This window comes from Myxozyma melibiosi (genome assembly GCF_037950935.1).
Source record: "Myxozyma melibiosi strain Phaff 52-87 chromosome Unknown BZA70scaffold_1, whole genome shotgun sequence".
Taxonomy (NCBI): Eukaryota; Fungi; Ascomycota; class Lipomycetes; order Lipomycetales; family Lipomycetaceae; genus Myxozyma; species Myxozyma melibiosi.
This window is the reverse complement of record NW_027042915.1, coordinates 265751-279663: the sequence shown is the minus strand read 5'-3', so window position 1 is coordinate 279663 and position 13913 is coordinate 265751. Positions and strand designations below refer to the sequence as shown.

The window sequence follows — 13913 nt, the reverse complement described above, 5'->3', positions numbered from 1 at the left end:
CCTTGTTTTCTTGTTTAAGCAGTAAAATATACCTGTATTTCTGTAATGTCGGACTCGAAAAATGTGCTCACGCTGCCCTCGGGCCAGATCATCACCATCAACTTCACCAGTGAGACTGAGTATCTCAACTCTCTAAGAGCTGGAGACGACGTCGTCCTGGAGAATGCCAAGTTCTCGTTCCAGCCAGGAACGAGTCAACTGCTTCTCCTCGAGGAGTGTGATCCATTTGGGCTTTGGGTGGTTTTGTTTTCGATCTTTCACCTGTACCCAAAGACCTCATCGGTGGAGGTGGCTACTGTCAACAGTAGCCTCAGCTCTGATATATTCACAAGCGGGCTGATCCAGGCTAACTCCGACGACAGACTGCTCTGTCTTCGCTCAGTTTTCTATCAGGTTCATATCCCGTCAAAGGGTCCGCTGTCTGGATTTCTTCTGAGCAATTCGTCAGCATCATCAATCCCCACTTTCTATGTGACCGACAAAAACAGCGCGGGGTCAACAGTCAGACATCCTCTTCGCCCAACTCATTTACACACAGAGCGGTATGCGCGCTACATACCCTCGCTCCAGAAACTGCTCGAGTTCCATGTCTTGCAGAAAAGTGATTCAGCTGACGTGGATGCGTTCTCGGAGTGGATGAACAATGACCGTGTGGCAAAGTTCTGGGGCATGAAGGGTGCAAAGGATACCGTTCATGTTCCTTACATCGAGAGTATGGAGAAGGACAGACACGCGACGCAGATCATCGGCACGCTCGACGGCGAGCGCTTTCTATACACCGGTTAGTCTTTTTTCTTTCTTTATTTTGAGTATGGGCGCTGACATCATGCAGAGATCTACTACGTGCTTGAAGATCATCTTGCGCCCTACACCGACGGAGAGGTAGGTCCATACGACATGGGTTTCCACCTTCTAGTCGGCAATGAGAACCTGCGTGGCCCGCACATCGTCCGCGCCTGGCTTACTTCGATCGTGCATATGCTCTTCCTACAAGACACTCGAACGAGATATGTCTTTCTGGAACCAAGAGCAGATAACTCGAAGCTGATCGGGTATCTTCTGAAGTTTGGGTTCACGAAGCTGAAGGAGTTTGATTTTCCTCATAAGCGAGCGGCGTTGATGCGCATCGAACGAACGACATTTTTTGAAGAGATAGGACCTGCCTTGTGATAATTACAATAACTGTACGACTAGCGTCTACTGAGCGTGAAGAAATCATTTCATGAAGGAGCTCAAATTCTAGTTAGCAATTTGTATATTAGCAAGTGCAGAGATCTATGTCTACCAAGCGATAACCAAGATATATATGTATATATTAAAAAAAAGAAAAAAAAAAGATTAATGCTTCATGACACAATCACTCGCATACTTGACTCTTTTCAATACACAGACCCGTAAGTCTCTATCTCTCTTCTCTCTTTCTCTTTCTTGTTCACGAGTGACTTCACGTTAGCTTACTCACGCAAATTCACACACACACACACACATTCACACATATACACGCTAGATTCTCTTCCCATAGATTCACTTAGATGTGATAATAGATAAGATATGCTTAGTCCTTACGCTCAGTGTTGCTGTTAGCGGTGGGGAGCGAAGGAGTCTTCTTGCCCTGCTGGATCTTGGCAACAGCGTAGACGAGACCGGCAAGGAAACCAATGAAGATGGCCGAGACGGAGCCCAAGGTGACGGGCGCGTCGAAGAAGACGAGGCCAGAAAGGGCAATGGGCAGCTTGTTGAGAGCGCCGACCATGGAGTAGGTAGTAGAGGAGGTGACACGAACACACCAGGCCGAAGTGTACGAGATGAAGACGGTGGAGAGGCCAGAGAAGACCATGGCGACGATGAGCGAGGTGCGCTGCTCAGTGGGGAAGTTGTTGGAAACGTTCTCGGACGACCAGTTCTCGACAACAAGCGAGCAGATGAAAAGGATGGGGATGGAGAGCAAGTTGTTGTAGAACATGGTGTCAAAGTCCTTGAAGTTGGTGAGTTTGATGCGCTTGCGCATGCCGAGGACGTAGGTGGCGGAAGACAAGCAGTTCATGAACATCCACAGGTAACCGGCGTTGAGGGTAGCGATGCTGGAGGCAGCACCCTGCTCGGAGCCGTAGGCCATGATGGCACCACGGATGTCAGCCCAGGCGGCAACGATGGAGGAAAGGACCATGAGGCCGAAGGAGAAGAGGGCAAGACCGGAGACGGAGCCACCGAACCAGAGGACCTCACCATAGGCGATGAGGATGATGGTAAGGTTCTTGAAGATGGTGTAGACGGGGATGGAGAGGTACTGGAGGGCCTTGGAGGAGGTATAGATCATGACAACAAGAAGGGTCGAGATGGGAAACCCTGGAGAGAGGAAGGGCTGTTAGCGAACAAGGCAAGCGAGATTTAAGAGATTAGGGGTGCAACATACACTTCTTGGCCTCAGCCATGTTGAAGTCGCGGTAGGAGATGAAGCCCATGGACTTGCAAATCTGGATGGCAGCAACGCAGACAAGCGACTATTGAAGTGGAATGATGGTTAGTTTGAGTGAATAGAATGTGGGGGGGAGAGGAAGCGTGGAGCCGGGGGGCGCGTCGCGTCTCGAGCAAGGGAGCAAGGCGCATAGCAAGGAAAACGAGGCGGACAAGCACATACCTGGACCATGAGAAGGAAGAAGTTGAGGTTGAACGAGTATCCCGAAAGGACGTACTTGTTTGTGGTGGTCATGAGAATTGAAGCACCGCAGTAGGAGAAGATGGAGATGAGAGGGGAGTTGACGACGGCGACGACGGCCTTGGGCTTGGATCCCCGCGAGCCAGGGGCGGAGTCGGGGAGCTCGACGGCGTAGTCGTTCTTTTCCTTGTCCATTACTGCAGAAGAAGATGGGAGAGAGAGAGAGAAAGAGAGAGGGATGGGGCAGAGAGGAAGAGGGAGGATGGGGAGAAAAGAGGACAGGAAGAAGGAAAGGAGGACGAAGAAAAGGCGAAGCGGCGACGCAGCACAAAGCCAAACCCAACTCTGCGTGCTGCACCAAACGGCGCTAGTCCAAATAGAGTAATTTTACATTTTAAGCAACTCCCTGTCCCGCAACAGAAATAACGCGCGTCGCCCGTCGAGCCTGAAACTGGCATCGCCAGCTAATATCGGTCTCAAGAAATCAACAAGCAGCAAACCGCCGCCGCTCTCTTGCCGGTCCCGCGAGCCGGTCGCGAGCGCTGCCTGGTCCTCTGCCCCACCGCGCGTTTGTGGCGAACGCGCTGCGCTGCCACGGCTGCTGCTGCGCGGTTTGGGTGGCTCGCGGCAGCGGCAGTAATGGCTAATTTTATCGAAACTTTGCCCGATTGGTGAGGCGAAACGTACACAACGTTCGCACCAACGGCAGCTGCTTTGTTATCTGGTCTGCATCTCTACAATTGCTGGAATAGAAGTCGTCAATTAGGACTGTTCTATACGCGTACGCATCTCCACCGTTCTTCTCGGTGCCGTTGGCTCCTGCTGGTTGGCTGACTCGACTTGACATATACGGAGCCTAGCTGGCGTAACCATTGGGTTAGGTCTTATACACCCTTCCTCATTTCTCACTTCGCGACCCTCAACGGCAGCAGCAACAGCATCCGGCAACTCCTCCAGCCGGGCCCCGCACGTATCCGGCCCTCCACTGTACGTTGCCAGCAAGGCTTTCTGCTCACTTCTCACTTACTCTATCTTCCCGGTAACGTGAGGTGGTATCAGCTCAACACATACTGTCGCTGTGATAGAATGTTGGGTGTGACGGCCCCTTGTTGAAATGTGATGTCCCAAATCCAGGTCCGCCTCTGCCAGTCTCGCCCAATAATCCCGCTGTCCGCTACTGCTTCGCATAAAAGTCGTGCATCATCTCCGCGACTCCCCATGGCAGGACATGCACTGGGTTCAGCGGCCCGACTGCGTTCGCCGCTACAACCTTCACCACTTTCTCGTCCTCGGCTTCGTAATCCCACATCAGCGACCACTCGCCAAGCTTACTCTCCCGTTTCTGGGGCGAGATCTTGTACCGATGCTGTACTACCGACAAGCCCGAGAGAACGTAGCATGAATGGTAAAAGTCGGCAGACCTAGAAGCAATCAATTAGCATGGCTGTACATTCGAGCATCATAAAATCCACTCTTTTGCCTCTTACTTTCCAGGCTTGTCGCGCAGACCCCCACTGGCGCTTTGACAGCAGCACAGTATGTATTTCTGTAAATCTGCTTTACTCCAAATCACGTCGCTCCCCATCCTCAGCGCTGGCATCAATCCCTCCAGAATGGCCCAGCATCCGCCGACCCACCAGCTGTAGCACCCGTCCACGAGCTTATTGCTCCGTCCCGAAAACCCACCCTCCGGTTGATACTGTCGCGCTGACAGCCACTGGATGAAATTAGCCAAGTCGAGATATTTCGGGACTGTTTCTATCGGATTTCCCAGCAAACATAAAGCCGCCAGTCCGCAAAACGCGTATCCACCGTGCGCTTCATTATCAGGCGCTCCGCCTATACCGCCCTCGTACGTCTGGCATCTCGATATCCACTCTGCACTTCCAGCCACCAGTTCTTCGGTCATGATGTTGAGAAGGGCCGCACTAGCTAGTGCACAATAAATTGCTCTATAATTGTGATATCTTCGTTAGTTGCTATGTTAAAGAAGAAACAGAGTGCTGTTCTTACCTCACATCCTCCTCCCCGCCATGATGCATGCGGAACCCACCATCTTCGCATTTCATCGCCAACAGATATCCATAGATTTTTTTGCGGTCAAGAGCACTCCATGCTTCTCTGTCCTGTGAGATCGCAAGCGCGTTGAGGGCAGCGTAAGTACTGGCCAGGTGCGCAATCTGACCGTGTCCGCCGCCGAAACCTCCCTCGGTGGGCGATATGCACGCAAACACTGAAGCGGAGACGCGTGAAGAGTCTGCCGGGGACAAAGCCAAAGGATCAAGCAAAGATATGCCCTGCAACGGCCAGTACATGATCCATGGTTTAGAAGCGTCTAGACCGGTGAAACTGGCTGGTAGCCGATTCTGGAGGGGAACCTGAAGAAATTCAACGTGTGCAGATCGGTTGAGATTCGGCAGCTGGCCTTCGAGAATCAGTCCCTCGCACACACGAGCTGTCTCATCTTGCATTTCCGACGTCTCGGTTATGAGTGAGTCTTGAATCGGAACCTTTTCATTGTGCACTTTGTTCAATTCCGGGGTGTAAGGAGCTGCCATGGCTGCGTTTCGACGACGTGCAAAAGACCCAGATGAGTTTGCGTAGCGCGACTGCGAAAAGACGACTCGAGGTCCACCTGGACGCATCAATGCTGATTTATATCTCTGAGTTCGGATCGAGAGGCAGAAGAGACTTTGATGGAACAATATTTGGTTACTGAATGCTTAGCATTGTTCGGGGACGGCGGAGTGTCGAAGAATCAAATCCCAACTCGGACTCAAAGTTTGTCGTGAGCCTCATCGTCTGCGGGTCACCAAACCCCCTTGTTGTGGTTTGAGGTAAAGCTATATAAGAGATGACATAATCAAAATAAATCAAATAAATCAACACCAAGACCTTTCATTAAGTCGATCCAGTAATCCACAACTCTTGTCTTCTCTACAGTTCATATCATTTACTCATATTACCTTCCCGCTCTTGTTTGCTTGTGCTTGTTTTTTCAAAAAATTCACAGTTGGAAGAAATATCTGCACCAAATCATAATAGCAGCACTGTGCGTACCGTGCTATCGTTATTACTGTCGATCCCCATAGGCGAGCCATGCGTGCACCACGCGGGCTACTAGTGTGTATTCGGATATGTCTGATGATCGACCAGTAGCAACAACGTCAATCCAAAGGCATTGTGCTCCACAGTTCTCTGAAGCATATCATTATCAAGCTCGGTAGTGCTGAGCTTGATAGGAAGCCGAGCTCGCTACCAATTTCCTCTGGTGCCGCGCCGTCGTTCTGCAACGCCTCCGATCGAGTAAACATCTCAACACCGAGCGGCACAGGCACCTCGTCATTGCTTCTATTTTTGCTCCTACTCGTTCCCCTCTTTTTTGTTTACCTTAAATCTGTTTCAGCAATGGTACCGCTCGTTGTTTGTCTCGTCTGAGCCAACTTGCCGCGTCGCTCGAGCCGGCTCCTTGTTCTCTTTCCAAATATATCCCGGGCGCCTGGACTTAACACATGATCGTCCCCCATGTCCGATAGTACTCCGAAATCATCACCTCCATCTGCAGCGAAGAATTCGGAGAAAACGTCACCTCACGATACCTTAAACTTTTAATACTTCCTCGTGTCTCAAATCAACTGTGCTGTATCGCTGCTTTTACTTTTGCCATCTGCGGGGTAGAACTGCTCACTCAACCTGACTCAAAGCTTTCATACGCCGACCTTCTGATCCTGCCTCGACTTATATATCCCTCTCTCTTGCTACGTTCCACCTCGCTCGATACCTGGTGTACTGTATCATACGAAGCATCATCTGCCTGACTCTCAAACTCCGCGAGAGAAATCCCAGAGAACGCCTTGTTCTCGAATTATTAGCCATCGACTATGGCTACCATCGGCGAATTCAAGCCTACCCACACGGCTCCGGGCAACCAGCTAATCGAAGATGTTGACTCCATCAACGAGAAGTTTGAGGAACCCTCCAACAAGAACCTTGGAACTACTCTCAAGGATTCAGGAGACTATGATCCCAAGCTCCAGCGTTCCCTCCTGCTCAAGCTTGATCTCATTGTTCTCCCCACTCTCTCGCTTATCTATTTCTTTGCAAGCATGGCACGTTCTTCTTGTCTCTGTTCCAATCTTCTCTGCTAAGTCTAACAATACATAATCCAGGATCGCTCTGATATCGGAAATGCCAAAGTAGCTGGCATGACAGAGAAGCTCAGTATCTCTTCTGAGCAGTATGCCAATATCACTAGCTGGTTTCAGATTGGATATATTGTTTTTCAGCCTGTGGGAACTCTTTTCATTCGAAAGTTGAGACCTCCATTCCAATTTAGTGCTGCCATGTTGGTGTGGGGTATCATCACTGTCTGCATCGCATATGCGAAGAACTATTCGCAAGTTTCTGGATTGAGATTTTTGGTAGGGTGCTCAGAAGCCATGATCCAAGGTGCTTTCTTCTACCTCTCGTTCTGGTACACCTACGATGAGATGTCGCTGCGAACTGGTATCTTCTACAGTGTATCTGCACTTGCTAGCTCCTTCAATGGCTTGATTGCCTATGGTATCGAGAAGGGTCTGTCCTATTCTGGAGGTCACTATGCCTGGCAATGGATCTTCATAATTGAAGGAATTCTTCCTGTCGGCTTCAGCTTTTTCGTTGCTTTCATGCTTCCTGATATCCCTACCCGTCCCACATTCTTCTCCAAGAGACTGTTCAAGAAGGAAGAACTTGAATATGCCATCAAGCGAGGCCGCGCGACTCATAACGCTGACGACGCAAAGATTCGCGTCAAGCAAATATTCATCACTCTCCTCAGACCCCACTTTTGGCTGTTGACGATATGCTACAGCGTGACTCACTTCTCCACCAGCTCGGTCCAGAATTTCCTCCCGTCTTTGATCAAGACTCTTGGATACACTTCTGCGCGTGCTCAGCTTTTCAGCTGTATTTGCTACGCCTGCGCCTTTGTGACTCTCATCATCGTCGGATACCTCGCAGATAGACTTCAGCAACGCGCCAGCCTTCTGATGATCTGTTATGTGGTGACTCTAGTCGGCTACATCCTACTACTCGCAGTCAACAACGACAAGGTGAAGTTTGCAGGCGCGTGCCTTGTCACGGCCGGAATCTACCCGACCGTCATCCTCGTAATCATCTGGACCCAGGTCGTCCTCATTGGCTTCACGCGTCGTGCAACAGCTCTTGCGCTGATCAACAGTATCGCGCAGGCGATCGGAATAGGCGGCAACCAGGCCTTCCGAAACGAGGATAACGACTACAGAACCGGCAAGGCTGCCTGCGTCGGCATTCTCTGCCTTGGTGTTCTCGCTACCGCTTTGAACGTCATGTACCTAAAATGGCGCAACAGGCAGAAAGATGCGCAGTGCGATAGTGATGCCGCTAACGAGGCCCGTTTGCAGAGCTGGGATGATTTGGGCGATGATCATCCTGATTTCAGATACGCATTTTGACAGATTACCTGTCCCGAGTTTTTTTTTTTTTTTGTCAAACGGTTTTCGACCGTTTTACTTGTGGCTGATGAACTGTGTTTACCGTTATTTATCATAAATTACATCTTGCTTGTTTACGGTTACGATCTACCTAAGAATATACGAGTTAAATTTACGCATGCCTAGAATTTTTTTTCTTTCATTCTTTATATTTCGTTCAAAGTCACATTCTCCCTTGCCCACCAAAAAAATAATAATAAGAAAAATAAAATCTACTAATCATAAATAAAGAAACACGATATGTACTTTTCAAATCTGACCGCTATACAGACCGCGCCGACCTTTTTTCCTCTCCTCTCATCCTCATCTTTTCTCTTTGTACCACAAAAATATCAGGATAACTTATATAAAAAACAACAAGAAACTATACGTTAACAGAAGAGCCGCGGATACATACACACAAGAAATAGTGTAGAAGAGTGATAACAAAAAAAATGAGGCACATATAAAGGAGGACGACCGGTAAAGCACAAGGAAACCCAAATTTTAAGCTGCGGCAAGGCAAACAAGTAGAGGAGAATTGAAAAGAACGAATAAAAAAATAACAGATACAAAACAAAAGACACCCTTTTTTCTTTTATCTAAGGCAAGGCAAATCAAACCGACCCCATCCGATCGAGAGAGTTAAAGAAGAAGAAAGGCGCCATGAAAAATCACAAAATAATAGGAGACTAGCAAATAGAAAAAGACAAAGAAAAGGAACAAACAGAGCGACATGATTCTGATTTAAATGTCATCATCATCATCGTAGTACTCGTCCTCAGAGTCAGAAACCAGCTGCTCAAAGTTGACCTTGTATCGCAGCAGGGCACCGATTCCACCAAAGCCCTTGACGAACTGAGCACCCTCAGAGGACTTGTCGGTGACGAACTCGAGCGCTGCACCAAACTCCTTGTAATGCTCGGCAAGCCACTCAATCATTGGCTGCTCCTCGATGACTTCCATCTCGAGACCGGTGGCCTTGTCCAAGAACTTGTCCTTAGAAGTAGCCTCCTGGGCCTTGGAAACGTGGATGACGACGGGCTCACCAGTAGAGCTCTTCAAAGTGTAGCGGATGACGTCAAGGTTCTCGTAAACGATGACGGTCTCGCAGGCACCGAGGTCAAGGGCCTTCAAGGTATCCTCGACACCGTAGCAGTACTTTCCGGTATCCTGGGCGATCTCGTCAAAGTACTGGAGGATGAGCTTCTTCTCTTGGATGAACTTCACGTTGGAGAGGGCCTCTGCGGACAGCTCGATGGCTTGGTTGAAGCCGTTCTCGCCACCATAGGAAACGTCAACAATCTTGATGATCTTGGCTTGCAAGCGGCCATCAAACATGTCAGACTGCGAGAGTTCGGTCTTGAAGTCAGCCGAACCAGCGAGAATGAGACCGGTTACGTTGACCTTGTCGTTTGTGATGAAATTACGGACAGCTTCCTCGGCCACCTTGCGGACGTAGTTGTGTCGCTTTTCGTCACGCAGACGCGAGAAACGCAAAGCAGACTGACCACCACGTCCGTGCTTCTTGGGAAGATCGACAGTGAACTTGTGAAGGACTTCGCGGGTGTTTCCCGAGAGAGTACCGAACAGAGTTCCGTTACCATCCATGATAATGAAACCAAACTTGGAGTTGGACTCGAGCAACTCGGAAAGAGCTTCGGTATGGAATTTGTTGTCGCAAAGGTAGAGTGATGTGTTGATGGGCTTGAACGGCTCAAAGTCAATGTTAAGCTTGCGCTCTTTGCCCTCGTCTGTGATGATTTCACCACAGTAGATGACGAGTCCATTTGGTGGAACTCGGTTGTAGAGCTTGAGTCGCTGCTGGGTGGATGTGATTGCACTGAGGACGGAAAGACGGTTTACTCGCGATTTGATATTAGAAGCAGTACCCTATAGGAAGACAATGTCAGAGGCGGAGAGATAGTGGCGAAAAAAAAGCTGCAATATCGTACGTATTCGTCAGCCAGCATCTTTGCGATCTGCGGAATCTGAGACCGGGGAGCTAGTAGAAGAGGTCAGTATTGATTCGCATTGCTATGGCCGAGTAGTATGAATGTATTCAACGGCGACAAATAAGATGTAAAGGCACAAGGGGAGTAGGGCGCGTACGAATGATGAGAGAAATCATAGAGGTACCGTTTCCTCTGGCGGCTTCCAAGCTGTAGAATAAAACACGTTAATACCGATCGAACGTATGATAGTAGATCATTTTGTCGGTGTCATCATGATCAACGGAATATGTTGAGCAGTACGATGAATTGTAGAAATTTACCTCTTAATGAGCCTGTGTCGCGAGTTAGCACTGATTGAGAACTTGACGAGATGCTTCACAGAAGCAAGATTTCTGTCACGGAACAGCAATAAACAACTCACTTTTTGACCTTCCATATCTCGATATTCTTCTCAGCGTCTGTCTCTTCGTTGGCGGAGGGAGCCATGGCTATGTGGTATATACAGGCGGAGTGTGAAGTAGGAGGTGGTGGTAGTGTGTGAAGGAGCGGTGATCAAGGCAGCAAAAAGAGAACTAACAATGAACGCTAGCTAGTTCTTCCGAAAAGATTGATCAACAGAGAAAAACCGGGGAGGTTATAAAGAATACAAAAGCAATGTAGGAATATGAACAGAGACGATCTTCTTCCTATCGGTTTACCTCTCTGCCTGCAAGGCGTTTGCCAGCAGCGGCAAGAAAAAAAAATTAGACTTTCACAGTTGATGTTAGGGTTACTGATTTGGGCTTTCATGTTTGAGATTTTGTAGAAGTTTGGGTAAGATTTTCATTAAATTGGTATTAATATGTACAATAGATAGATATCTGTGTAGTAGAGGTTCTTAGTCGGCCATTTGTGTCTCGTTAATGAGATCGCTTATGTTGAAGCCCTCGCCTTTATGGAATAGTTCGAGCAGCAACAGACGACGGAGAGCTTTCTCGCGAGCGTAGCGATCGGTTTCGGTGCGTGGGTCCAGATTGTAGAACTTCTGCAGGCAGATGACAAGGAATTGGGCGTCTGCGGAAGATATGTTCATATCGGGCTCGACAGTGCCATTGAGGAGAACGAGATCATGAGATTCGGCGAGATCGGCATGGAAGATAAGAGTAGTGTGGGGCCGGGCAAATTCGGTGTGCAGCTTGTACTCGAGCAGAGAAGTCAGCAAGCAATGGACCGTGTCCTTTTCGGGGAAGGTCCATTGAACGAATTGCATCTCAGAGGCACCGTCAGGATTCTCGACAGCGTGGAGACCACTGGTGGCATCGCGCGGCAGGGGAAGGATGAACATCGGATATCGTCGCGCATTGCTCCTGATTTTGTTGAAGGCTTCTACTGTGAGGACAGCACAGAGTGCGTTAGGCTTGTTGGCGAAGCGCGCCCGCCAAATTAGCTCAATCTCTTTCTTTTCGGTGTGCTGGGCAAGTTTTTCGACGTCGACGAAGGAAGATAAATTTTTGATTTTTTTCGCCTTGGGGACTTTGGGAATGTTAGGGGGTGCAGGAGACGATTGTGACGGAGTTGAGGAGGATGAGGAGACGGTCGATGATGGTGATGAGGAGGATGGATCGCTCTCGGAAGAGGTTGATTTGATTGAGAAAGGTGGAGGTATTTTCTCGCGCTCTCGGACTTTGACGATCTCGTCTTTGAAGTGCTCGCGGAGCTCATCAACGGAAGAGGCACCTTTCCTATAGAAATCAAGGGTTAGAAAAGGAGCAGTAAGAGAGAGAGGAGAAGGGCGAGGCGACAATACTCTTTCATGACCTGGGCGAGCTTCTCTTTGTATCGGGCAACAATCTCATCTTTGGAGAGCGGAGCAGGAGGCACGATGGAAGAGTAGCAGCGATAGAGGGGACGCGCAAAGCGCGGAGCGAGGAGGAGCTGCCGGCGGATCATTGCGGGCGGGGAGGGCAGGGGAGAAGAGGGCTCAAGGCACGATTATGTTGGCTGGAGACAAAGACGGTCTGGAGAAGACGAGAGAGAGGAAGGAAAGTGTAGTGATGTTGCCTATCTGAGCCATCGGCTCCGAGACGCAACCCTAAACGCGTCCAGCCTCCGAACCCTAGGCCACTACGTCACTGTCTCCGCGCAGTTCGAGAGCGCGGGAGGCCTCTGAAGCGCGTCTGCAGCCCGCTCTCGACAGTTCATTCAAAAGGGCCTCTGCGGGCAGCCCGGACGACCGCAGACGCGTCTTCTGCGCGCGAAACCGCGCAGGCAGCCCGGGGAACGCGTCGTCCCGTGTTAGCCGAGCCAGGGGACGGCGGGTTATGCAGACGAAGCCGGCAGAGGAAGGCTTTACCTCGTGACGTAAGCACTTACTCATTGTCCCAAACCAGAAACGGCTAGCGGCACTTCGCCGGCGCCGGCGTCATCGCGGTCTCTTCGCGCGCCTCTTTTCCTCTTCTTCCTCCTCTCTGTCTGCCCGCCCTGCCTCCAAACATCACCGCCCTCAATCCCTCCCCGCTCCCCAGCCCTGTCTTCCGCAGCATCGCAATAATGCCCTTTGCTCCGCCGTCTGCGGCCGGTAGTGCCAACCAGCGTGCTGCCGCTCGTCCGGCGCTGCGTCCGATCCTGCCGAAGCCCCCCACTCTCGCTCCAAAGCCGCCTGCACCGGCGCCGGCTCAGACTCCGTCGACCGCTGCCCCCGTCGGCGCTCGCGTCCTGGGCTCGGTCGCCTCTTCGATCTTTTCAGGCTCCTCGACAATTACTCTGCCTCCTCGTCCGTCGGCCTCGCGAGCAAAGACGAAGAAGCGCGCTTCCCCAGACAGAGTTGTGCCTCCGCCTACTCCTTCGGCCTCTTCCACCACCACCACCACCTCCTCCTCCTCCGCGTCGCCCTCCCTCTCTGCCTCCTCCTCCTCCACCCCGGCGACTTCCTCGGCCACTTTGTCCTCATTGGCATCTTCCTCGACCGTCTCTCCTGCCAGCACGCTCTCACACGACCGATCCGCCGAAGCCGTAGCGGCTGCCCTAAAGAAACGTCGGCGCGCAAAGAGTAAGTCCTGTTTACCACCCCCCCCGTTCAATCACCCCTTCACCACAGCATGCCCTTCTTGTTCTTCTGCCTCCTCCTCGAGCTCTCGCATTCTCTCTTCTTCGCCATCTACACAAGCACATTTTGTTTATTTATTTTCTGCACGCGGGTGCCAAGCGAAGATCGCTGCATCGCACTTCGACTGCGTCACTGCCAGCAACCCTGTATCAAGCTATCGACACGCACTTGCCTAATCGACAGTCACTCAACCTACAATGCCTCAGTCTCTTTCTTCTTCTACAATCCCGACCTTTTCTCATTCAGTCCTTCGCGCTGCCTGTCTCAGCCGGTGTTGTTGTTTGCATTCCTAGCTGTTCCATCTATCCGAGACTTCCATTGACAGCGGCGGCTCACACTCCAATTTCACCACCAATCTCTCCGACCTCAGCCCTCCACGTCATCTTCCAGGGCCTGGTCCCACAACCTCTTCAGCCTGCGCAGTATCAGTCAATATTCTCTGCCAACATGCTCTACTGCTACATTTCATGCTTGTCACTACACGTGCTCACCTCGAGGAGATCAGCCTGGCCCGAAGAACTTTTGCATGCCTATTTTAGACTTCCGACGCTAACCGCTTTTGTGCAGTCTCTGAAAACCCTGTCGGCAGCAAGTGCACCGCCACTGGGGCTCTCTCACCAGCCGCAACCGCAGCCGCACTCTCTCCTCGCCTCGCTCGCGTCGGCCTCGACAGCTCGTCCTCGACCAGCTTCGACGTGGGCGACATTCTCTCCCCCGAGGTCTTC

At 50.7% G+C, this 13913-nt stretch overlaps 7 protein-coding genes across 7 annotated transcripts; 3 read left to right on the top strand and 4 right to left on the bottom strand.

Annotated features, from left to right (window-relative positions):
* Nucleotides 1-45: 45 nt before the first annotated feature.
* BZA70DRAFT_233171 (GNAT domain-containing protein) lies at nucleotides 46-1170 on the top strand (the record flags this gene model as incomplete). The annotated part of the gene is made up of 2 exons (XM_064910252.1): nucleotides 46-781; nucleotides 833-1170. The coding sequence occupies 2 exons, from the start codon at nucleotides 46-48 to the stop codon at nucleotides 1168-1170; spliced, it is 1074 nt and encodes a 357-aa protein (XP_064770122.1).
* On the bottom strand, nucleotides 1171-3078 carry BZA70DRAFT_3986 (uncharacterized protein). The gene is made up of 3 exons (XM_064915088.1): nucleotides 2639-3078; nucleotides 2414-2501; nucleotides 1171-2346 (listed from the first exon to the last, which is right to left on the bottom strand). Exons 1-3 carry the CDS (start codon nucleotides 2849-2851, stop codon nucleotides 1556-1558), a joined length of 1092 nt encoding a protein of 363 aa, XP_064770121.1. The 5' UTR covers nucleotides 2852-3078; the 3' UTR covers nucleotides 1171-1555.
* Nucleotides 3079-3830: 752 nt separating this feature from the next.
* On the bottom strand, nucleotides 3831-5214 carry BZA70DRAFT_234015 (terpenoid cyclases/protein prenyltransferase alpha-alpha toroid; the record flags this gene model as incomplete). The annotated part of the gene is made up of 3 exons (XM_064910281.1): nucleotides 3831-4077; nucleotides 4144-4608; nucleotides 4670-5214. 3 exons carry the CDS (start codon nucleotides 5212-5214, stop codon nucleotides 3831-3833), a joined length of 1257 nt encoding a protein of 418 aa, XP_064770120.1.
* A 1323-nt stretch (nucleotides 5215-6537) lies between these two features.
* On the top strand, nucleotides 6538-8130 carry BZA70DRAFT_286466 (major facilitator superfamily domain-containing protein; the record flags this gene model as incomplete). Its single annotated transcript, XM_064913868.1, has 2 exons — nucleotides 6538-6723; nucleotides 6826-8130. The coding sequence occupies 2 exons, from the start codon at nucleotides 6538-6540 to the stop codon at nucleotides 8128-8130; spliced, it is 1491 nt and encodes a 496-aa protein (XP_064770119.1).
* A 382-nt stretch (nucleotides 8131-8512) lies between these two features.
* BZA70DRAFT_3982 (polypeptide release factor) lies at nucleotides 8513-10804 on the bottom strand. Its single transcript, XM_064915087.1, has 5 exons — nucleotides 10525-10804; nucleotides 10424-10435; nucleotides 10261-10310; nucleotides 10104-10153; nucleotides 8513-10041 (listed from the first exon to the last, which is right to left on the bottom strand). Exons 1-5 carry the CDS (start codon nucleotides 10587-10589, stop codon nucleotides 8896-8898), a joined length of 1323 nt encoding a protein of 440 aa, XP_064770118.1. The 5' UTR covers nucleotides 10590-10804; the 3' UTR covers nucleotides 8513-8895.
* A 56-nt stretch (nucleotides 10805-10860) lies between these two features.
* Nucleotides 10861-12377, bottom strand: BZA70DRAFT_243247 (ATP11 protein-domain-containing protein). Its single transcript, XM_064910593.1, has 2 exons — nucleotides 11890-12377; nucleotides 10861-11824 (listed from the first exon to the last, which is right to left on the bottom strand). The coding sequence occupies exons 1-2, from the start codon at nucleotides 12030-12032 to the stop codon at nucleotides 10981-10983; spliced, it is 987 nt and encodes a 328-aa protein (XP_064770117.1). The 5' UTR covers nucleotides 12033-12377; the 3' UTR covers nucleotides 10861-10980.
* A 723-nt stretch (nucleotides 12378-13100) lies between these two features.
* Nucleotides 13101-13831, top strand: BZA70DRAFT_270452 (uncharacterized protein). The gene has a single exon (XM_064911291.1). The coding sequence runs from the start codon at nucleotides 13181-13183 to the stop codon at nucleotides 13508-13510; it is 330 nt and encodes a 109-aa protein (XP_064770116.1). The 5' UTR covers nucleotides 13101-13180; the 3' UTR covers nucleotides 13511-13831.
* The last annotated feature ends 82 nt before the right edge of the window (nucleotides 13832-13913 follow it).

Coding starts and splice junctions, on each gene's coding strand:
- BZA70DRAFT_3986 (XM_064915088.1), bottom strand. CDS start 2,851: ATGGACAAGGAAAAGAACGACTACGCCGTCGAGCTCCCCGACTCCGCC. Junction 2,502..2,638: donor TCTTCCTTCTCATGGTCCAG/GTATGTGCTTGT, acceptor CCACTTCAATAG/TCGCTTGTCTGCGTTGCTGC. Junction 2,347..2,413: donor CATGGCTGAGGCCAAGAAGT/GTATGTTGCACC, acceptor TCCTCTCTCCAG/GGTTTCCCATCTCGACCCTT.
- BZA70DRAFT_3982 (XM_064915087.1), bottom strand. CDS start 10,589: ATGGCTCCCTCCGCCAACGAAGAGACAGACGCTGAGAAGAATATCGAG. Junction 10,154..10,260: donor TATGATTTCTCTCATCATTC/GTACGCGCCCTA, acceptor CTCTTCTACTAG/CTCCCCGGTCTCAGATTCCG. Junction 10,042..10,103: donor AGATGCTGGCTGACGAATAC/GTACGATATTGC, acceptor GTCTTCCTATAG/GGTACTGCTTCTAATATCAA.
- BZA70DRAFT_243247 (XM_064910593.1), bottom strand. CDS start 12,032: ATGATCCGCCGGCAGCTCCTCCTCGCTCCGCGCTTTGCGCGTCCCCTC. Junction 11,825..11,889: donor CTCGCCCAGGTCATGAAAGA/GTATTGTCGCCT, acceptor TGATTTCTATAG/GAAAGGTGCCTCTTCCGTTG.
- BZA70DRAFT_270452 (XM_064911291.1), top strand. CDS start 13,181: ATGCCCTTCTTGTTCTTCTGCCTCCTCCTCGAGCTCTCGCATTCTCTC.